This window comes from Trachurus trachurus (genome assembly GCF_905171665.1).
Source record: "Trachurus trachurus genome assembly, chromosome: 23".
In the NCBI taxonomy this organism is placed as follows: Eukaryota; Metazoa; Chordata; class Actinopteri; order Carangiformes; family Carangidae; genus Trachurus; species Trachurus trachurus.
The window spans coordinates 21,816,136-21,840,553 of NC_139912.1; the positions used below are offsets into that span (position 1 = coordinate 21,816,136).

At 41.8% G+C, this 24,418-nt stretch overlaps 1 protein-coding gene across 1 annotated transcript in view; it reads left to right on the top strand.

The window, feature by feature from the left end:
* large1 (LARGE xylosyl- and glucuronyltransferase 1) overlaps positions 1–24,047 on the top strand; it is a 158,827-nt gene extending 134,780 nt beyond the window's left edge. Inside the window, exons 11-15 of the mRNA XM_083999601.1 lie at positions 2,466–2,629; positions 13,225–13,503; positions 14,792–14,938; positions 17,633–17,828; positions 21,019–24,047. Of these exons, the coding sequence (XP_083855727.1) occupies positions 2,466–2,629; positions 13,225–13,503; positions 14,792–14,938; positions 17,633–17,828; positions 21,019–21,216 (984 nt within the window). The 3' untranslated portion in view covers positions 21,217–24,047. The remainder of the gene's footprint in view (positions 1–2,465; positions 2,630–13,224; positions 13,504–14,791; positions 14,939–17,632; positions 17,829–21,018) is intronic.
* Positions 24,048–24,418: the final 371 nt, after the last annotated feature.

Consider the following 24,418-nt stretch of genomic DNA (forward strand, 5'->3'; position numbering starts at 1 on the left):
TTAAATCCCATTAAAGTGATGATTAGACTAATGAAGTCACTGAGGGATTGGCTCCAGCAGCACATTGCAGACCCGGGGCTCCTTCAGGCCACGGTGCCACTGCAGCCCCCATCCACTCACTGCAGCTCCACTAATCACTGTAGCAGGCAGAGCGACGCCACACACCGAGTCCTCCGCTGACAGCCCCTCAACCGCTTTCCACCCACAGCGCCGCCCGACCGCGCTTCCTCCAGCTCATCTCCGCCTGAATTTAAATCAACTCGGACGGACCTGAGAACAGAACGCTGACATCCATTCAACACCGGCTGATGTGTGTGTGCATCCGTCAACATATCACTTTTACAGTTTGGCCCCCCCGACAAATCCTGTATGGCTGTGTTTGTGTGGCAATCCATCAGAAAAAAGTTGACAAGGGCTAATCAGGGAAAATTAATTGGAAAACTACATTTTATTTGCATAACATTGTAACAGCTTGGTGCCAAATTGACTTATGTAGGATTAGAGTCCTGGGTCTTTGGCAGTGGCAGACTGAGACAGAGAGAAGCCCTCAACATTCAACCTCCACCTAGCACAACCAGCACAACCAACACAGTCATTCAGACATGTTTTAAATGAGTATTTCATTCTATATATTCACAAACATACTGTAAAACATTACAAATACACAATTTGTTTTATTAAAGGAGAGATTGTTCAGGTGACATAAGAAATCTGTCATCACTTCAGAAAGAATAAAAAAAGAACATTTCCATTTGAAAGTTGGGAAACTTTCTCAAAATGCAATACAAATAAATATAAATCTTGAACAATTATTTAACAGGCAAAGGGACAAAGAAAAAATGTTCAGTGTTTTTAGTGACAAATTGAATTCTATTTGTTTAAAACATAAAGGTATACACAGGTATGCAGCTCATTCCAAAAAAAGTCAGGACAGAGGCTAATTTAAATTAAAGTTCTAGTGAATATCAAACAACAGATTTGAGTTTTTATTGAATTTTTAGAATTCTTCTGGAAATGAGATTTGTAGCGGTAGAATCGACCTTCAGTGATGAGGTTTTTTTCTTTCAGCTGGTGATCTTTGACATGTTGCCACTTCTACCACTTCAGCTCCTTCTGATGTTTGCAATACAAGGACGGACCATAAATAAGAATAAGAGGATCTCAAACAAAGCAAAAACATAACACAGTTTAAAAAGAAATGAAAACATAGTATGATAGAAAGCTATAAACAGGATTGATCATTTGGGGTTTGACTGCCGTTAATTTATTTTGGCCTCATCAGATTTCTGCTACTTTCTGTTACACTGAAACTATAAAGAGCTCCAGAGGTTTAACTGAAATGAAGAATTCAAGGGTAGGCACTTATAAGCTGAATAACTTCAGCCTACATCTTTTTGATCTATGTAACATTTGTGAATTAAGTTTGAACTAGAAAATGCATTTCCTGCAGGAAATACGTGTGAATGCTGAAAGCCATTGCACAAAGAGTGCAAGTGGTGATGCGAAATGCAAAGACATGACAAAGGCAGGAATTGAACCCATGACCTTATGATGAGGAAACCTTTACTCTGCCACATTATTGGATGTTGATTGATTGTTGATTGATGCCTGACTGTAACAATTTGTGCACAAGATCAAATAAACTACATCTATGGAGCTGTAGAGTTGGTGAAGTGCCACATGGTTGAAGGTGTTGGATGTAACATACAATCCTTTTGTTTTGTTTTCTATGTGTGAGGTGATTGATACTGTTTCTGTTTTAGCTTAAGCCACGTTTCCGCTGCAGGAGTTCCTGGTAAAGGGAGGGGGTAGGAACTTCTACAGGAACCGTCCTCTCACTCGGTCCTCTCGGTGGCCGTGTCTCCACTGCAGACAGGAACCCACCGGGCTCTTATGGCGATGTTTTTACTGCTCTTGTTGTTTTTTTCTGTCAGTATAGACGCTTTCTTAAAAAAAAATTTTAAAAATGCCGTCTCGATCGTCACGTAATCCCGCGATCGCCTATTTACCACTCTTTTTTTTTTTTTTTTTTTTTTTTACCAGGCCTACTGCTACTCTCATCTTTTACTGAGTTATTCTCTCTTTTTTCCGGACGTTTTTCCGTTTTTAGTAACGTTGGGCTATAAAAATGCATCTTATTTCAGGGCTTCCTCTTAGCGTCACATGATCCTGTTTTTGAGTCTGACCGATCAGCACAGAGTAAATCTCAAGCCCCACCAGGACTTCTTCAGGGCCGATCTGAGTACCTACCCCCAGACCGGGACTCTGTTCGGCCCTGTAAAGGTTCCTGTAAACGGCCCTGTGGGGGAGGTTCCTGCAGTGGAGACACGCACCAACGGGGCTGGCCCTGTAAAATTACCCCCAAGTTCCTGCAGTGGAAACACGCCTTCTGTTTTAGCTTAGTGTAGAATATTCAAAGCAGCAGCAGCATCCTCACTGTGCCTGCCCCTCCCCTGTGTCTGCAGCTCCAGAAGACTCTGTCAGAGCTGGACGAAGACGACCCCTGCTACGAGTTCCGCCGGGAGCGCTTCACCGTCCACCGAACGCACCTCTACTTCCTCCACTACGAGTACGAGCCCAGCTCCGACAACACTGACGTCACTCTGGTCGCCCAGCTCTCCATGGACAGGTAACGGTTCTTCACTCACTCTGCTCACAGGACGCTCTGTTCTTACATTTATTAACGCCCACTTACATGCAAATGGAGATCTCTCTGAAAGACCCTTTTTATGAAGCTCTTGCAGAGTTGTGCAGATTCATGTGTAGAAGCTGTAATTATTTTCGCCATCAAGTGCTCAAGAATTAAATAAAAGCTCCATGTATTTATTTTATTTCCTCACTTCTAGTGAAAGGAAAGACTTTTTAAACCTCGCTGTAGATAATGTGAGGTGAAAGGAAACCAGAGTTCTGAGGCTTAGATGAACATGAAACGGTCTCGATTAAGTTATCAGTCCAAGAGAGGGACAGCTGTGTGTGGTATTTGTGATTCTTGATAAAACGCCAAACGCACAGCGAGAGATAAACAGGAGGAGAATGTCACCTGCGACAAGAACCGTCCAATCACAGAGCTTAAAATCCAGTTGTTTAAACAGCTACAGATTAACAAGTCCGCTGTCTGGGTCACATTAGAATGAGTCAGCGTCTGCTATTCACAATTGTAATGATAAAATATTCAAGTTTAGATACGTACCTCTTGCTGGCTTCGTCTCCATAGCAACAGAGGCCAGGCATCGGGGGGGGGTGTTGTGTTTAGAGTCGTCAACAATTTCAAACTAACAGAAAAAAGAAACAAAAGTAGAAATAATTAAAAGCGACAGCAGTAACAGGGTTCTGTGGCACGATTCAATTTTCCACGAGACGGTGCGTTTGAGTGCTTCGGGAACACGCAAAGACGGATGTCGTTGAAAGGAAAACTCTGAAATGGGAATTTACAGTGGATAAGAAAGAACTTCTGATAGCAGTCACTTCTCTGAGATCTGCAACTCTGTTCTATTATTCATGACACAAATACTTCCACCATCTTCAAAGGTGACTGCTCAACTAGTTACAAAAAAAAAAAAAGAAAGAAAAGAAAACAGCGTCAAGGAGAACTTTTGAAATCTTTATTCCCAAATACAAGCCTGTGTGCAGATGACTTGGAAGCGGTTTGTTCGGCGTCGTGCTGCTTTCACCATCTTGAGTGTTTTCTCTGCATCCTCACACATCTCCTCCACACAAACACACAAACACACACACACACACACATGAAATCCTGCGGGGAATCCTGGCTTAGTGTACACGGGCAACTAATCAGGTTTATATTTCATGTGATGGGGGTCATTTACAAACGATGAAGCAGAATGGCTGTCAGCGCTCTGCTCACACCATGCTGGGACACAATGGGGCATATTGACAGATCTGCACTATCTGATGAGCCATACAATGTTGAGCTTTTAGTGGATTCGAGACTCCCCACTGTCAGATTTAATAAAGAGCATTATGCTAGTTGGGAAGATCCACAGTAAATCCCGGGATTTTACCATCAGACATCAATCTGCCGTCGTCACTCTGCTATTTATATGCTAATTCTGCTGTTTTTGTTTCATTGTTACCAGTGAGCAGGGGGGATTATAAGCAATTTTTTGCAGTGAGTATTGTGTTTATTTGAACATCCCCAATTCTTCCCAAATCTAAAAGGTCCATATATGCAGTATAGTGATATGTATCGGCTACCTGGCTCTCTCTTCGGCCTCTCTCTCTCATAACAGGTTTTGATTTGTTGGAATGACTCAGGCTTTTCCCAGCAGACGTTTGAACCGGAGCTGGTGTGAAACATTAGTTTGAGTGTAAACAGATACACACACAGAAAACTGCTTGTTTTATGTTCTTCATTACTTTCACCAGTGCTCTGTGGACCGCTCAGGTTTCTACAGCTTAAGTGCTGTCACATCAGAGAGAGGCACACATTTTCTGATGATGATTCTTGGAGACGCAGACTACGACTGGGTCTCAACCAGATCAGCATACTTGATTGGCCTGATCCACTTAAAGGGGAACTATGCAAGTCCAGGCGCTTTTGTATGAATGAATGAATGAAATTTGTTTATTTCGGTCATACAACACCAAATCAAAATCAACCATTTTGTGTGAACAATTTAGCCAGCACATGTTATACACAATTGCAACCATACACACACAAAAAAGAAAATATCATACAGTGACCGAAAAGGGAATAGGCTGAAGCCCAAGGCTTATATTTGCCTATCCTTTATACTCTCTGAAATTAAATTACCTAGAATGTCAACAGTCCAAAATAGTAAGATGAACGTAATCATTACTGTATTTTATAATTTTTCATTATTTCAAGGCTTTCTTAAAACTCAACAAAGAACTACATGTCTTTAACTCATCACTGAGCTTATTCCACATTTTAACTCCCAAGACTGAAACACATTTGTATTTTATATTAGTTCTCACTTTACACATTTCAGAAATCAATAACCCTCTTAAATTATAGTTTCCTTTTCTTAATTTAAATAACTGAAGGATACAAACTGGAAGGGATTTGTTTTTTATTCAAAAAATGATTTCCATTGTCTTTATAAACACAATATCTGAAAACTTTAATGCATTAGATCTTATAAATAGTGGGTTGGTAGGTTCACAATAGCACTCTTTGTTTATTATTCTAATTACTCTTTTTTGAAGTTTGATTATAGTGTGCTGTTTGGCTAACCCTCATCCCGGCCATGTGCATTTGTTTTTAACAAAGCCGGCAAGAAATCAATCCATTGAGCGGTGGATGACGTTATATATCATATACGTTTTACGACTTGTATATTTGCGTAGTTTAATCAGTCATAAACAAGAGATTACGGGTTACAGGGCACGTTTGTGTTGCGGTGGTGCTGAGATAAGAGCTGGGACACCGGGTCGAAGACTCTGATCTTAGGTTTGTTTTCGGCCAAGAGATGCTAGGTGGAAGGCAGAGAGCCTCCATGCTCCCTGTAACAAGTTACAAGTCATTTATTTAACCATCACAATTACTGAAGCTGTTTAATCAAGGTAAAAATGTAGCATAGTTCAGCTAAAAATCCTGCATAGTTCCTCTTTAAGGTTTGCATGTATAAATACGTGTACAAACATGATATCACCTGCAAACAACTGAGGATTGGGCTGCAGTACCTCAGCTGTAATGAATATGCAACATGGGGCGTCTCTGCCCAGATGGGCAAAATATTAGGAGGAGAAAATGCAGGTAGTTTGATTTAGCACACACTGATTTACTAAATCTGGAAGTGAATTACAGTGATTGTGACTCTGTCTGTATTTGGTTTGTTTGAAAAGGAGGTGCTCATCAGCCCAGCATTACACACAACAGCTGCAGTTAATAACGAGGAGGAGACATATGCACAATGAAATCACAATTACAACATCCAAACCTTCATTTAGATAATGCTGTTTGCATGTGTTGTCATTTTAGCAGGTCACCTGCAAACATACGACAACCAAACATGCAAAAATTTTACCATGAACATGCAGTTTAGCGCTTTTTATTTGAGATTTTGGTAAATCAATTCCTAAGATAGTGGAGGAAATCTTTTTCTGGAGCTTTTTTTTTTTAACTGTATTGTATTTCTTACTGAAATCCTCATCACAGCCCGATTGCAACCAGCCACCTGTGGAACGGACAGTCCTGTAAAAACATCATCCAATCATTTTGAGCGCCGTGAACAAATTCATTGGATGGTGATGTGTCTATCAAACTGCCATCTGCCCCTCCCTCCGCCCTCTGAGCATGTGTGCGAATAGCGCACAAAGAGGGGAACACGCAGAGTCCTCAACAATTTAAGATACAGAAAAGACGACGGCAGAGCCAGAGTTTATGCTGGCTCGCTAAATTCAACAAGACAGTTGCAGCACTGTTATGGCAGAACAGAACAAGCATTATGTGTTCCTTTGTTCTGGAGGCGTGGCTGCAGAGAGAAGTCTGAAGAAACTTATGAATTGTGTATTTTGCTGCTAGAACCGTTTATCCACCGGCAAACTATCAAGATCAACAACTGAGTGCAAAACCACTCCAAGCAGGGTTGTTATGAAACTGTATGACTGTGGATATAAAGATAAATAGTGACACAAAGTACTCACATCCTTAAGTTGTGTAAAAGTAGCAACATAACAATCTATAAATACCTCATTTCAAGTCCTGAATTCAAAGTCCTAATATTAGTATTAGATATTCTATAAGTATCTGCAGGATCAGCTCCGCTCTGTATCTGATCTTTATAACACCCTCATGAATTTAAATAACTCTCAGTTTTTTATGTCGTCCTCTTCGTTTCTTCTGCAGTGATCAAGGACCAACATTTTGTGTGTGTGTGTGTGCTTGTGTGTGTGCTTGTCTGTCTCAGCACTTAGATTTATTTACTTATTAATCAAAGGTGCCTGAACACCATTCTGGATCATTATGGCCCAGTTCAATCCCTCGCCGCTACTCTGCAGATCTTTAACCTCACTGATCATTCTGCATCATCTCAGCTGGAAGCCCAGCGCTGAGGAGAGCAGACACACAACCAGATCATTTACATTTTATAGACAGTTTGTCCGACGGTGGACCGATGAGGATCTAAACTCTCTGAGGCGGCTCTGTAACTCAGCTCTTAATCATTCTGGGTTTTTGGGACACAATGTTTTCCTGTGAATACAAACTAAAACTGTCTATTTTTATTCTAAGTCAGACTTCCTTAAACCCAGATCTCCAATCCGAGCTTTGATTACGTCCAAGTAGCGTTCGTTGATGCAGTAAGCTGAGGGGTTCACTATCCACCTTGAATGTTTAATGTTTCAGTATAGACAAAAATAATTCAATGATTTGTGTGTCATCTTTTAACTCAGATTGTATTTGATCCTACTTCTAATTTATATAAAATTATTAAATTATTATATAAATTAGATCAGGGCATTTTATTCAGGTGATTTAAAGCTTCATTCGCTTTAACTCTAGTTTAATTTAGTTATTGTTTAGGGCAAATCTGAAGGTTAGTGAGATGATTAATAGAAGAATAAATTTTAAAAAATAACTTTTTTTTACTTTTTGTGAAATGTATAACTTTACCTCTTTTGGCACCTTGATCTAAATGAAACCATGCGAGCAGTATTTTCATAAGGTAATATTTTAAATGTGACATCTTCATCTGAATTCTAATGGAAATGCTAAAGTAAAGTAGATGAATGATAAATACAGTCCTTGACTAAAGGTTCATTGTCACTTTTCAACACTGCACACAGCTCAGTATCAGAGTTTAGTCACTGAAGGCTCCACAGTGATGTGACGGGTGGTTTGCTGTTGGCCAGAGGTCACCAAAGTTGAATTTCACACACAAGCAGCAGCACAGTGTCAATTTCCTAAAGCCTTCGCCAGCTTATCCACTGAGTGTGGTAATTCCATGAACTCGGCCGCTGGTTCACCGCCTCGGTAGATCACGTTTAACCTCCCACCCTCGCTGCCGTGCACATTGTCATTGGTAGACAATGCAAATTTGAAAATCACAAGGGTCATTGAAAGTCTCTCATCTCTTACTGGCTCTCAAGTTCTCCAACTGAAGCACCTGTTGTAAAATCACATTGAAAAAGCTCAAGCAGTTCCTTCTGTTTTTTCTCCCTGCAGCAGTTAAAGATGATACCTGACTTTGAGATCGCCAGCAGAATTAATTCAAGATTTTTTTTGTCAGAGTCCAAACCGAACAGTTTGAAACTGAACAAATAGTCAATATTACAGGCCTGCGAGTCCTCTGTTTGCTCTCTCTGAGTTCTCTGCGGCTTAAGGATTGCGAAGTCAAAGAATAAAGCCAGAAGGCATGGAGCTTTTCCACCATCAAGACCGTGAGCCATACTCTGCCAGGGTAGTAAGCCTCAGGTCTCAGCAGTTGTTAAAAGCAGGAGTGGAGAGAGAGATTCCTGCTGATACTAAAGCAATGAAAGAAAAAGATGTTTTTATATCTTGACTTGGTGATTTAAATGCAATTCTGTAAGTTTGGTGTCATTTGTGTTGATTTCCCATTGGGGATCGTTTCACTCCTACTTTATTGAAGTAAACTACAGTTTCCTTACTGCTGATCTCTGAAGACTCTAATGTTCCTCGCTTTAAAACGCCAAATCAACACAAAATGTCTTTTTTCAGTCACATTTTCGACACGGTTGAGAATGATCTCCGCTAATTTTGGTGACTCCCCCCTTGAGCTTGAAATCAACTAGTTTGTTTTTGTTTTGTTTTTTTTATTGTTTGCACTAACAGACATACAATTGGTACAAGTACAAGATCAGTAAAAGACAAAAAATGTGCAGGAAAGATCATAAAGCCCGATGGGCTTATAAGCAACCTCCCCTTTTAAACCTATGAATAACTTTTCTTAAGACTTTACTCCCCCCTCCCCACCCTATACCCCCCCTCTTCAATCACACATGCACGCACACAAGTGCATATCTTCGTCTCATACACAGATATACTGTATAAATACAACATTTACCATTAGTATAGCAAAATAAAAAATAAAATACATACAAAACCCAATGATGCAAGGATGTGACTAGGTCTGTAAGTATTGTTTGAGCTTGGTTTTAAATGTATTTAAAGAGAAACATGATTCTAAAAGATGTTTCATGTCATTCCACAGCACTGCACCTTGATAGACAAATGAGAATGTAGCAACAGAGTTTCCTACAGACAGGAATGCGTAAATCATTCTTTCTTCTTGTAGAATGTGTATGGTAATGTGAGTTAAACTCAAAGTAACTTTGAAAAAAAAATAGGTAGAGATGCAGGAAGGCAAATTACTTTATACATAAGAACCCCTGTTTGGTACTTAGTCACCTCATAAATTGTAAGAAGTTGTAATTGTTTAAATAGTGGTTTTGTTGGGGCAACATAGTTGTGTATTTGTTCCTTTGAGGATGAACAGCTTTCATTATAGACAGCCCACAGGCACCTGCACCTTGTCACACAATGTAAACCTTCCACAAGAAGCTGTATATTCATCGACTACACTGTCAGAGAGTTGTGTACAGTCATCCCTGAAGGCAACGCTCCTTTTGATTTAAGGTGTTTTAAATCACCCTCAAGACAAATCTGACTCCAGAACTTTTTTTAATATTGTCAGTTTACCGTGTCTTTCCGCTGAGCAATATATTATTGTGGAGTATGTATAATAAACAGCTGTCTCCCGGGGCCGCTGGCTGGCTTTAGACTTTAGTCTTGTTTTAATGAGGCCCACGGTGGCTCTGCGGAGGGAAAATACCGGCGTTCCAGATCCAAAACAGTGTCAGACACTGAGCAAATAAGACAGCCTCACCTTCAGACAGAATACTAAATCAACTGTAGGGTTACTGTAGTGAGACGCATTGCAGATTTAGACAGATTGACAAATGTTTGGTTTTAGAAAGCAAATGCGCTGAAGCTTGAGAATCTGAAACACTTAACTACACCTGAGTCGGTGCAGAGGGAGAACAATGGCATCTAGGTATGAATCTTCCAGCAGCATCGCCACTTTTCCTTCAGATGTCTGCTGAGAGAGAGCGACGGCGAACGGAGCCGGGCCCGACCGAAAAACTGATTTTAAAGCCGGGGGCTCTTCAAAAGAAAACCCCTAACTCCCCCCCTAAGGCGACGCCTCTCAAGATTTCTTTAATGTAACAAATATAAAACAAATATCTCCATTTGCATATCAAGTCCAAGGCTGAGTATATTCACTGTTCCACGTCTTCACAAAAAGCAATTAAAGCAGCGTGCGTCGACGGCTACTTGTGATGGTTGTGGCGTACCACATGTCACACTTTTTAAAGGGATAGTTCACCCAAAATTGAAATTTCACTCATTATCTACTCACCCTCATGTCGAGTTACAGGGGGTCTCGGTGTAGCAGTGCGTGTCCATATAACGGTTGCAAATGGATACCAACTGTCTTGGTAACAAAAAGACACACCAAAAAACATCTAAATACCTCCATGCTGCTCGTATGTAATGTCCGTCTTGTATTGAAGCCCCGAAATGTGAAATTGTCCTGAAAAAAAATTAAATAAGTCTATATTTCAAGCTTGTTTTGTAGCAGAAGCTTCTTGAAGCTCCTCTTCCCGGTTCATCAAATTTGGACCAACTGGGAAGAGGACAGACCCTGGTTCGTCCAAATTTGACGAACCAGGAAGAGGAGCTTCCGCTACAAAACAAGCTTGAAATATAGACGTACTGTATTTCGGGGCTTCAATACAAGACGGACATTACATACGAGCAGCATGGAGGTATTTGGATGTTTTTTGGTGTGTCTTTTTGTTACGAAGACAGTTGGTATCCATTTGCAACCGTTATATGGACACGCACTGCTACGCCGAGACCCCCTGTAACTCAGAGAAGCCACGGATAACTCTGAAACTTCTCCCAGCCCTTAGTCCACATGAGGGGGAGTAGATAATGAGTGGAATTTCAATTTTGGGTGAACTATCCCTTTAAAGTCACAAAGAAGCAGAGCACAGTGGGAACGGGTGGCAGGGCTCAGCACTTTCAAAACCTCACACTCTTTCAACAGGCGTGAACAGCAGGCAGCAGGGCACATCTGAGGAGTCGGCCCCACACTGTTGCTGCTTTGGTTATATCTAAGAGGCTTTATTTAATGTGTGCATTCAGAAGCTTATTTGGAATTTAAATTCTATAGTTTATGTACTGCTACTGAGCATTGAACTGCAAATACCAGGGCAGGACAAAACAGACTGATGTGAGCAGAGGATGATACACAAAGTTAAACAAGGTTGTGGAAAACTTGGGTTTAAGCCTCGCTGTAGTGTCGGTACCGCGCTGGCAAACTGAACGGTCTGGCAAAGACCACAGTGAGGAGGCGGAGAGGAGAAGCTGCAGCCTGATCAGTGGATGGATAACAGGCGTGTAGGTGGATTGGCAACGGGAGGGAAGCACAGCGCTACATGCTACAGACGGACGGGGAGATGGGAACACAAGGGAGGAGGAAAACAGCGAGGCACAGACAACATTTGCCTAGTGTGTGGGATATTGAGTATTGTTAGGTATAGTGTTGTAGTCAAGACCACATAACCTGAAACCGAATCAAGACCAAGACCAGGGGGTGCCAAGACTGAGACTGAGACCAAACCAATGCAAGAGCATTTTCAAAACCATTACAGTATTCTGTGCCAGTCCTCATAATAATCAAGTGGCTTGATATTCACATTATTCCTCAGATAAAAAGGAAAGATAATTTTTATATAAAATCTATTCCATATTCATTTGAAACAAAGTTTGGATTGAACAGAAGGGGGTTAGAACAGAACCTGATAAAGTTTCTATCACTTTGTACACTGGTGCAACCAGGTTTGTCAGATGGTTACACAAGCAGATACTTCTGTAGAACAATTTTAATTATCTTTAAGTTATTGAACTACATTACATAAGCCAAAGTGAGCGAGTGACAGAGAGACATTTGCTGTGGTCTTGAGAAAAAATCCAGAGTAGAGGTCCCCTCGGGTCGAAATTGACGTGTCCCAACCCGATAGAACTGTTACATTTTGTTCCGAGATCCGGTGGAAACCCGATAATTAAAAACAAGATATGATACCGACCCATTTTTGCCCGAGACATTACAGACCCGTGTCCCTGCGTGCCCGAGAGTAAAGCTATGAGAGTGATCCGACACCGATACGGCTCATTCACACAGATCGGATAAACCTGATAGCCCAAAATACCCAGCTAGCACCAGGCTTTAACGGACTACCCCGTTGCATGACTTTTGACGTCACCACCACTAAGCGGCTAAGTCAGCGGGAGTCTCGACTTTTCGCGGGTGATGACGAATAATGTCCTCGACAGGTTTTGTAGTCGTATTGAGCGAGTGACGTTTATATTTATTTGTTTAAACTGCAGGAACATTTTAATGACAGTCGATGGCGACAATAAGCTGCTGCTGAGCTGAGCTCTCTACAAAGAGTTGCTATTGCACACCGGTTGATAGCCAAGACAATTGATTAGGTTCAAATCCCGACCTGAGTGACGTTGTTAAAACAAAGACCCAAACCTGTACGGGTCTCGGGTCGGATCAGGTTTTTTTGGGTCCTCATAGACCTGTGAAAACCTCTAATCCAGAGTCAAGTTTGACTGAGACTGAGACAAGACCAAGTAAAAATGTAGTCAATTCAGAGACAAGACCAAGACCTTGAAAATGTGGTTTCAAGACCGGTCTTGAGACCAAGAACGGTCTTGAGTACTACAACAATAGGCAAGGCAAGGCAAGGCATCTTTATTTATATAGCGCATTTCATACCAAGGCAACTCAATGTGCTTTACATAAAGACAAAACATTTAAAAAAGGAGCATAAAACAGAATAAAAACAAACAAAACACTAAAAACAGAGTTAAAAGCAAGAGCAAATAAAAGAAAATAGATAAAGTTTTAAGTTCTTATTAGAGCTCAGCTATAAGCACGTGAAAAGAGAAATGTTTTTAACCTGGATTTAAAAGTGCTCACAGTTGGGGCTGATTTCAGTTCTGCTGGTAGTTTGTTCCAGTTGTGCAGCATAACAGCTAAATGCTGCTTCACCTTGTCTGGTCAGAACTCTGAGCTCTACTATCTGACCTGAGTCAGTAGATCTCAGAGCTCTACTGGGTTATAGTTGCATCCAATAAAAACAAACAATTGGTATATAAGAGTAGAATTGTGATATGTTTTTGTGATGTCACAAACCCCTCTTTAGGCTCCAGATGTTGGAGGCCATCTGTAAGCACTGGGAAGGCCCCATCAGCCTGGCCCTGTACCTGTCCGACGCCGAGGCCCAGCAGTTCCTGCGCTACGCCCAGGGCTCCGAGGTGCTGATGAGCCGCGGGAACGTAGGTTATCACATCGTCTACAAAGAGGGACAGTTCTACCCGGTCAACCTGCTGCGCAACGTGGCCATGCGGCAGGTCAACACGCCCTACATGTTTCTGTCGGACATCGACTTCCTGCCCATGTACGGCCTCTACGAGTATCTCAGGTAAGAGGATCGGATGTGTGAGTGTGTGAACACAGCAAAAGAGCACTACGCGGAGATGAATTAACGGAACGATATTGCGTTGATGGGGGGACGAAAAAAAGAAAGCAGTGTCAATTTGTGGCTTGGTCTTGATTCTGTGGTGCTGCGCCACACATTGGTCTATGTATGGGTTTGTGTTTCATTCTATAAACTACTGATAATAATTTATCCCAAAAATACAACTGGTCAAAATAACAAAAAAAGATGCAGTGTTTTCAGACCTCAAATAGGCTAATGCAAATAAAACAAGTTGATATTCATTTTTAAACAGACCACTAATGTTTTAATTTAGGAAGAGTTCAGATTAATATCGATGGAAATTTCAATTTTAATCCTGCAGCAGCAGTGATTGTTTACTGATTATTTACTGATGCATATGTTATAGTTATAAGATTTTCTATTAAAATGAAGTCAATAATGACATTTTTTGTGTTTTCTTTTTATTTGGAAAAGTACCGAAAAGTATCGAAAAACATGTTGGTACCGATACCGGTACCAAAATGTTGGTATCGTGACAACACTAGTTTGTCGGAGAGGAGAAGCTGCAGCCTGATCAGTGGATGGATAACAGGCGTGTAGGTGGATTGGCAACGGGAGGGAAGCACAGCGCTACATGCTACAGACGGACGGGGAGATGGGAACACAAGGGAGGAGGAAAACAGCGAGGCACAGACAACATTTGCCTAGTGTGTGGGATATTGAGTATTGTTAGGTATAGTGTTGTAGTCAAGACCACATAACCTGAAACCGAATCAAGACCAAGACCAGGGGGTGCCAAGACTGAGACTGAGACCAAACCAATGCAAGAGCATTTTCAAAACCATTACAGTATTCTGTGCCAGTCCTCATAATAATCAAGTGGCTTGATATTCACATTATTCCTCAGATAAAAAGGAAAGATAATTTTTATATAAAATCTATTCCATATTCATTTGAAACAAAGTTTGGATTGAACAGAAGGGGGTTAGAACAGAACCTGATAAAGTTTCTATCACTTTGTACACTGGTGCAACCAAGTTTGTCAGATGGTTACACAAGCAGATACTTCTGTAGAACAATTTTAATTATCTTTAAGTTATTGAACTACATTACATAAGCCAAAGTGAGCGAGTGACAGAGAGACATTTGCTGTGGTCTTGAGAAAAAATCCAGAGTAGAGGTCCCCTCGGGTCGAAATTGACGTGTCCCAACCCGATAGAACTGTTACATTTTGTTGTTGGATAAATGGTTTATCCGTGTGTGTTTGTAGGAAGTCAGTGGTGCAGCTCGACATGGCCAACAACAAGAAAGCTCTGGTGGTTCCAGCCTTCGAGACGCTGCGGTATCGCCTGTCCTACCCCAAATCCAAGGCGGAGCTGCTCTCTCAGTTAGACATGGGAACACTCTTCACCTTCAGGTAAACTACTGCCCTGTCTCTGCTGCCAACAAGGTTCAAGACACTTTCAGGTTTTCATTCGACAAGGCTGTGAAAATGAGCAATGGCCAGCTGTGACAGACAGTGTGTGTTTGTGTGTGTGTGTGTGTGGGTCAAGCAGGTTTTTATACCGGTCGCAAAAGTTTACAGGTGTGTGTTGGAGATCAAAGTGGCGGCTGAGTTCATGCGGTCTGATTACTGTGCCATCATGACATCATCTCTTCTTACTACTGTAGCAAAGTATCCTCCAAGCTAAGACTGCTGCAGCCTCACACAGCTCGACTGTATAGATAGGCCCATCAGACGCATTGCAGCTACCATAGGACATCACTCACTCCCACTCAACTGCCACTTCACCATACTGCCCTCTGGTCGAAGGTATTAGGCCCCTAAAGCGCAGAAGGGCCCACTTTGGAGAAAAGCCTCCTCCACTCAGCTGCAGCAGCCTGGAATAAGACGTCTCGCTGAGGGAAACATGATTCCTGTTGTCTGATCTGCTGTTCTCTTTGTTGTTGTTGTTGTATGTCGCTGTTCTTTATATTCTGATACTGTGTTTTTTTTTTTTCTTGACGTGACAGTGGTTGTGATGTTCTTTCTCCCATGTGCAGTGATGTGGAAAAGAACCCCCCCCCCAGGACAAGTCTAACTAACTTACTAAATAATGTAGCAATAACTACACAGAGCTCATGAGTCAGAACGTCAGGATGTAGACGAGCGTCCTGGTTGTTTGATCCCATCACAACATCGTGTCTAATACTATTATTGGGTTTCTCTAACATTAACTATTTTTTAATTGTGCTTTTTGTATTTATTTCTAATACTAAATAACCAAGAATTAAAGGAGCTATATGTAAGAAATGTATGAGACTATATGAGACTATGAAATCATGTTCATTTGAAATACTGATTTAACTGACAACAATAGTACAGCCATAATATTCTCATTTTAAAAATGTTATGTAAATCTTTATGTTTTGATTTAGTGTTTTGGCCTGTTGCGCCACCCACCACTATCGCCCAATCACAAAGTCAGTGGCATTTAGGCATCCAGGTTGCCAGTTACCACTGAGCTGCAGCTACAAGCATGGTGGATTATGTCTGACATTATAAACATTAAAAGATAATTTTGAATTTGACTGCAGCAACAGTTTTGGTCTAGCTGCTTTAATAGCTGTCTATTAAAAAGTCTGAGGTTGTAATACACTCTCTGAGCAGCACCACTTCAGGACGTCCTGGATACGACAGTTACTCGGTATCGGAAAATGACTGAGCTAGCTGGTTAGCATGCTAACTTAGAAGAAAAGAAGCCTGTTAGCTCAGTAGCTTTTGCTCAGTCACTAACAGAACAAGCTCATAGAGTTTATTCCTAAGCAGCTTTTCCACTGTCGACTCCAGTCTCATAACAGTGTGTGAACCACTGCTCCTCAGTAGAGTTTAATATTCCAGTCAAAGAGGTTAAATACAAGCGAACGGCGCAGCACAGCTAATAAGCTGCAGAGGCTTCCTGTGCTGTAAACTCTGTTGCTCTTCATCCCCTAAAAGGTCAGGGCTGTCAAGACAGCTTGTTACCACTCAACAGCTCAAATCTGTATACCAAACTTGAACTCCATGCAAATTAATTTTACCTCCTTGAGATTTTTTTGTCATTTTTAAAATGCTAGTAAGACCAGGACTTAATCCTGTTAGAGGATTATTACCACCACTGTCTTAAACAGTGTAAAACCGTCACATCATGCTTTGAAGTTGAGAATTAATCACAAATCAGGAAGTGACTGCAATTTTCTGTTGTGTGCGGATTAATGCAAAACCAACTGATCGATGGGCAGTGCTACAAAAATTGGTCTTAGTAAATCAATATATAAGGGAAATGTAAAATGACGTATTTTTAGCATTGGTTTATACAAATTTCACAAAAAATCATGAAATATTTCAAGTTAAAACATATATTCAGAACATCCAGTACCAAGATTCAAAATTCAAGATTCAGTTTATTTGTCATTTTATGATTTGCCATAATTGGAACGTGCTGTGGTGATGGAATAATGTGAAATTAATTAATTGATTGATTGATTTTTTGTGTTATTTATGCTTATTTAGTTGAGTGAACCAGCCCTTTACTAAGATAAAGTATACACTTTACTTTACTGCATATACTGTATACGTTGGGTCAATAACCAGGAGGGCGACTATAGACTATGTCATCATACACAGCAGCTGCAGTATAGTTTTTATCGGTGTTTTGATCACGGTGTGTGACAGTGCACACACAGACCACTCACACCACACACTGTGGATTTGATTCAGCTCCACGCTGGTAATGTTTTTTCTGTAAGGTTGGAGTAAAAAACGGCTGTTCATTTTTTCATGAGCGCAGCTCGTACAGGAGGTCACACTTCCCTCAGTCACACTCGCTTTGCTCCGCCTGCCCAGAATTTGCAGTCAGTAAATACCTCTTTTATCTTGGTGGGTGTTAAAGTGGCACAGACAGAAACAGAGACAACAAAGCAGCAGCGTGGGGTAAACAAACACTTTAAATGAAGTCTATATTTTTAAAAAGCTTCTGATATAGATAAAAGTTTGTAAGCGAAGTGCTATTAAGGAAGTGAGAAACTATAAATCACACCCCTGTTCAAACTCTCCCTTTGACTAAAAGCTTTTCTTTTTTCCTCCTGCTAGGTATCATGTGTGGACTAAAGGCCACGCTCCAACTAACTTCGCCAAGTGGCGGACGGCCACCACGCCCTACAGGGTGCAGTGGGAGGCCGACTTTGAGCCCTACGTCATGGTGAGGAGGGACAGCCCCGAGTACGACCGGCGCTTCGTGGGCTTCGGCTGGAACAAGGTGGCTCACATCATGGAGCTGGATGCACAGGTAACTGACTCTACTAACTCTACTCACCTCTACCCAGTCTCACATACAGGAGGGACCTGTATAAACTCTTCTTGTTCCAGAATAAAAGTCTTATATTTTCCTTATAAATAAAAACCTGTAGACATTTATGAGAACATTAAAGGGATGGTTCAACATTTTGGCAAATTCGCCTATTGCCATAATCCCTACAGTCATAGGAGTAGGTTCATTACCTTTAATTATTGGTGCATGTTGTTTTGAGATCAGCGGGGCAGAGACGTGAGCTGCTCAGTGAACATAATGGAGGTGAATGAACAGGTGTCCTGTCCCTCAAAACTCATCAAATACACAATCCAACAACTTCAAAATGCTCTCATGGACAAGTTGTGACCTGCACATTCACCACGCTTTGAGATAATCATGTAACATTACGAGACAGAGTTGTTTTTGAGGCAAATGCATAGCCGGAACTACATTCCAGACTTGGCTGCTGGGCGGAGTGATTTCAAAAGCACTTGTAGTTCTGAGTTTTTAATTCATGTGTTGTAATGTTACATAATGATACATGATTATTTCATAGCGTGGTGAATGTGCACGGCACAACTTGTCCATGAGTGCTTCACCTTTTACCCTTATAGCTACCAAGTTCTAATCAGTTCTTCCTTGAATCCTAATGAATCTTTCTGCCAAATGTGAATAAATTCTGTTAATACTGTGATAAAGTGTCCACAAAAAAGGAACAGACTGACAACCAGAAACAAGATGGCCCTGGCCCGAGCCGATGCCTGTGTGAAACGATAAATAAGGACGTTGTATTTATGGATAGGAAGCTCCTAAATTGTATGAAAATTATAGTGTGTGTTCACGAAGTCCTCTAATGAAAGAGCCCTGGATAAATAACTGCCTCACCAGCCTCAACCAAGAGTTACATACATTTTTTAATTTTAGTGAAGTTAATTTTTTTGTGTTAAAGCGTTAGTTCCTCACGATTTCTACTATAAGTTACTAGGACATAAAACTGACACCTTTCCTGAGCAGGCTGCACCATCATTCTTTAAGACCCGGTGTGGTAGCAGACCTGAGATCAGCTGTACAGAGAAAAGGTTACTTTGTCTTAATCCACTGTTTCTGTTTGCACTGATGTACTCTCTGTTTTTATGACCTTACTCATCTGTGCTGCAGCTATTTTCACCTGACTCATAAATACATAAAACTTTAACAGAGGCAATTAATAAACGATGAATTAATAATCATTGAATGAATCATTAAAGAACGATGTCGTGATTAGCTGTTATTTCTGGTGTAGTGTCGGTACTCGACACGACTTCCTGTGTTGTAATAGAGCAGTCTGTATTGGTCCTCCTCCATCATTAGTCACTGTCTCTCTGCAGCGGCTCCACCGCTCTCTGCCACAGTGTTGTCACTACAGAGACTGACATTGTTAAGCTGTAGTGTGTGTGTGTGTGTGTGTGTGTGTGTTTGTGTGTGTATAAAGTAGTTGGCTGCTTCAGAGCCGGTACAGTGAAGATGTTAGTGTTGAGTTTCTACACTGGAACCTCCAACCACAGCCGCCTTCAGCTGCTGCAGCCGTCCGTGTTCTCCTGCAGGTCAAACCAACAGGAGGCCGACCCGCTCACCTCAGTGTGTCAGGTGCAAACAAAGCGACTCACAGTGACTTTAAAGTTAGTTTTTAGGTGTTTTATGCCTTTATAAAATAGGACAGTGAAGAGAGACTCTGGGAATGAGGTGCAGTAAAGATCATCTCGCCTGGAAGTCCAATCGGCGATCTCTGCTTCAGGCTATGATGATATGAGACGCGCTCCGTGGCTCGCAGTAATAATGCGGCTCTGTGTGTGATTTGCCATGACAACTGTGAGGTAGCAGTGTGTCAGTCTTTTCAACTCGTAAACAACAAAATAAAAAAACACTTAGCTTCATCTTTAAAGGGACATTGTGTAACTTCTCCTCTTATCTATTCACAAAAATCGATTATTTTGTTCAAAAGTATGTTTTTCATTAACCAGTAATCCCCCCCATCAACAAAGTGAAGTGTAAAAGTGAAGGTAAACAATACGGCATCGCCATGACAACATATTGTCACGTGTATTGTTTTGCCTCGTGCTGACGGACCACATAGAGGCTTGTTTATACCGTTACGTGCAGCAGCTGCCGTCCGTCTGCCGTCTGCCCAATTTCAGGTGAATGCAGCATGAAAAATACGATTGAGTTGCTTGCGATGTACAACCGTAATGCTAGATGGGAGTAATTCCTACATAATGTTCCTTTAAAAAGCTGATGAATTTTACTTGTGACCAGTGTTGGGCACGATCATTTTTAAAAAGTAATTAGTTCCTACTTGCCCCAAAAGGTAACTGAGTTAGTAACTGAATCACTACATTATAAAACTGATTACCAGGAAATGTTACTATTGCGTTACTTTTTTATAAAATGCTCAAATATGTCAAATTACTTGGACTCGCCCCCCAAACCTGTAACCATAATCCTAGCCTCCTGTTTATCTGGGACTAACCAAATTACGCAGTATTCCTCCGCACACAGTTGGTTAGTTCCAGATAAATTGCTTTTTTCTGACTGGTTGACGGACTGAAAACATTTGTAGGCTAGGCAAGTAATGGCGCATTTTATTGTCAGTAACGGTAACAGCGTTATACCTCCTTGGGCCTTGCAGTGCCACGTGATTGTTATTGTATTTTATCTATGCACTGCCCTATGCTGTGTGCATACGTTTTTTAATGTTATTTAATTTTTGTGTTGATTGAATTTGTATACTGTTAAGCACTCTGTGTACTCGTACTACGAAGGGTGCTATAGAAATAAAAATGTACTTAGCCTACTTACTTACTAATTATAACAGGCAAAAACCAGTAACTTTTTTGATTACTCATTTCTAAAAGAAGTAGCACCATTAACGCCGTTATTTTATAACGCCCTCATTCTCATCACTGCTCGCGACACATACTGATACTGAAACACAGTGTAACAGCAGCACAGACTGACTCAATATCAGTTATACAACAATATGTCTAGAGTTTGCCAGTAGCCTCCGTAGACTATTGTTCATGCCAGACAGAGGAAAAAAACAACAAAACACCTGAGGGCAGTGAATGCACCACGGCCTTTGAATGTGCTCATCTGTCCAAGTGATGAAGATGCCGTGTGTGTGTCTCTCTCCCTCTCTCTCTTTCTGCAGGAGTACGAGTTTGTGGTTCTGCCCAACGCCTACATGATCCACATGCCCCACGCCCCCAGCTTCGACATCACCAAGTTCCGCTCCAACAAGCAGTACCGGGTCTGCCTCAAGACCCTGAAGGAGGAGTTCCAGCAGAACATGTCGCGGCGCTACGGCTTCGCCGCCCTCAAGTACATGACGGCCGAGAACAACAGCTAGCCACCAGCGCACGGCCTCACGCCCCCGGTGCTGAACTACTGAAACACTCCGCAGGTTGGGGTTGGGGAGGGGGAGGGGGAAGGGGAAGGGGATGGGGAGGGGGAGGGGCCACCTGAGGCCCTCAGGATACTATACGAGACACTACGAGTCTCTCCGACTTTGTTAGAACACTCGACCCTGAGCGCGGGACTCAAACTGGGTCTTTATGTCCATACTGCTGTGGAGATAATCCAGGATGCCAGGATCCTAAAGCTGTGAATGATGACGTTAACTAACTGCTGGGACACGGGGGCCCCCGCTGCGTGGCCCCCCCGAGCTCCATCCGTGGAAATCTTGTCAGACAACAGGCAAAGGAAAGGAGACATTCAATGCCTTGCCATATTTGTAAGACCAGTGACAAAATCGTGGGCTACATGTAATATTATGTATGAGTGTGTGTGTGTGTTTGTATGTGAGTGTGTGTGTATACGCAGGCAGACAAGAAGTGTTAAGTGTGTGTTCCTTCGGGGCGGTGCTTAGCTCAAAGCTTGAAGGGGAGAGCCGGAGATGTGAAGCGCTGTGGGCTTAACATTCAGTTTGCACGCTGCGGAGAGGAGAACGCCTTCCAAGTGCCATGAAGTAACAAAAAGCAGCTGCAGCCTGACTGACAGCTCGCCCCGTCTCAAATGCAAATCGTCGGCAAAGCGGCGAGATAAGACAAAGCGGTAAACATGTCCACACGGATTTCCAAAACCTCATTGTGACGAGTGACACAGACAGTCAGATACGGAGGCGAGCAGCCAGTCAGCCGGCGCAGCCATCTGCCGCCGTCGAGTTTTTGTCTCGTGGCTGATGAAGATCAGAGCGAGAATCCTCCTCTTCCTCGTCCGACGGAGAGGGAAGTCGAGAAGCAAGGATAGCTGGAGGTCGTCCACATGGTTGATATTCAGGGTATCTCCACGTTTAGCCCCAGCGCGCCACTACAGAGTGTTTCCTGTGTTTTATTACGATTACACAACCTGACAGCAGCTAGTGCGGCGGGCTTAAATTTTAATTTAATTTTTTTTTGTTTTTTCCTGTATTTTAAACTGATGCCGGTGAGATCTGCACACACACACACACCTGCTGGAGGTCATGAGGGGCCGGTGAAGCTCCCGCCCTTCCCCTCCTCCTCCCCCCCTCGCGCCACACTGAGCAGCACCAGGTGAAGCACCAATCACTGTTTACTTCTCTGTCCAACAATCAGTATTATTCACCCGTGTGTTCGCAAGTGGAGCAGGGGGGGAAGCAGCAGTGTCTACAAACACTGACAACTGTCTCTATTTCTTTCTCTCTCTCTAAATTCAAATTTGCTTTATTGGCATGAATGTTACAACTATGTTGCCAAAGTATCACAAATCAATGAAACGAAACAAATACAACTCACAGAATCAAATATACAAATAAAATTTTAAAAAATGAGACTAAAAACTCTCTATCTCTCTGTCCCTCTTCTATAGTGGCCTCTTGTTTAATGATAAACAGGTTACAACAGTGTAATGTGTGTGATAACACACTAAAAGCAAGCTAATAACTTAAAGGAGACATATTCTTCCCCTTTTCCACAAATGAAAATAGTTCCCAGGTGTCTTAAAGACATATCTGTGACATACTTTGGTCAAAATACCCCAAGAATCAAACATCACAGCTCTTTTCATCCTCTCAAAACAGCCCTGTTCAGAACGGCTGGTTTCAGTGCCTGTCCCTTTAAATGCAGATGAGCTACTGCTCACCCTGCCCTGCCCCCTCTACTGGTACAGGTACTCACAGGTAGGGGTGGTATCATGCAAATTTGAAAACTAATGACATCATTGTATGACAACCGAGGCAACAGCTCGTAAAAGCACATGGATTTCAACCTCGGGAGCAAATTGTGGATTTTTTTTTGTCAAATCTCACATTTTGGAAAAGTGTCAAGTCACACTTTTTGAAAAACCTTCAAAAAGTGATGTTTTCGAGGGAGTGTTTAGCTCAGTCTCTGAACTATCCTGTCGATTAAAGGCGAAAAAGCCCCCAAAAATATATATATTAAAAAAAGTGATGTTTCCATTACATGTCCCCTTTAAAGCAAGCAAATCACTTAAAACAGTGTGCCAGCGTTTCTACAGTCACATTACGTATATTACATAACAATTAAAGTATCAAACATTAAAACTAATTACTGGATAAATTCAATAGGTAAATAATGTAACAGATTCAACACAGCTTTTTTCAACTTTATTTTTATTGAACAACGCCGCCACAGAAAAATACATGTTTCAGTTGTTACATTTTTTAGTTTTTTGACATTAGAAAGTGAATTAAAGAATGTAAAGTGTGTTAATCTCACTGACACTGAATCTGACTGACAACGTGCACTTTGATAGTTTTCATAGTAACAGTAAAGTGAGGTAGCTACACTGAGGTCGATCACACTCACACAGGTTGGGCTGAGCGCTGGAGCAGAACGAGCCGTCTGTGCGATCATATGTTGAAACTCACTGGAGCGTCTCTCCGTCTTTCTCTTTAATGCACTGGGAGGACAGAACGGCTGATTACAGTGAAACCTCACCTGCTGTTATCACAGGTGACAGAACCTGTACACTCCATTCTCACACATCAGTTGCCACACACACACACACACTCTGGAGAGCAGCTGTGTGTATTTACAGTACATCTAGATGTGTCTCTTCCAGTTCAGTCGCCTCTTCATCCCAGAAAAATAGAAACAGTAAAATGTCACTTTAACCTTGTGATCCAGACTGGACCTGGACTGTTTTGAATGTTGGAACCTGAGATTTAAGATCCATTCGATCCAGTTTCAGTAGAAGCAGATCATGTTCATGAAACCATCTTATTAGATTTTTAAAGGGATAGTTCAACATTTTGGCGAATTGGCTCATTGCCATAATCCCTTTAGCCATAGCAGTAGGTTTGTTACCTTTAATTGTCGGTGCAAGCTGTTTTTAGAACGGCGGAGCAGAACCGCGAGCTGCTCAGAGCTACGCTACAGAGGCTAATGGGATTTCTTGGTTTCCCTCATCAAACTCATCAAATACACAATCCAACAACTCCAAAACGCTCCGGTGGACAAGTTGTGACCTGCACATTCACCACGCTATGAGATAATAACACAACGTTACTAGACAGAGTTGTTTTAGGGGTAAATGCAGAGACTGCTTGCTAAAAAACTGACCTGACTGGA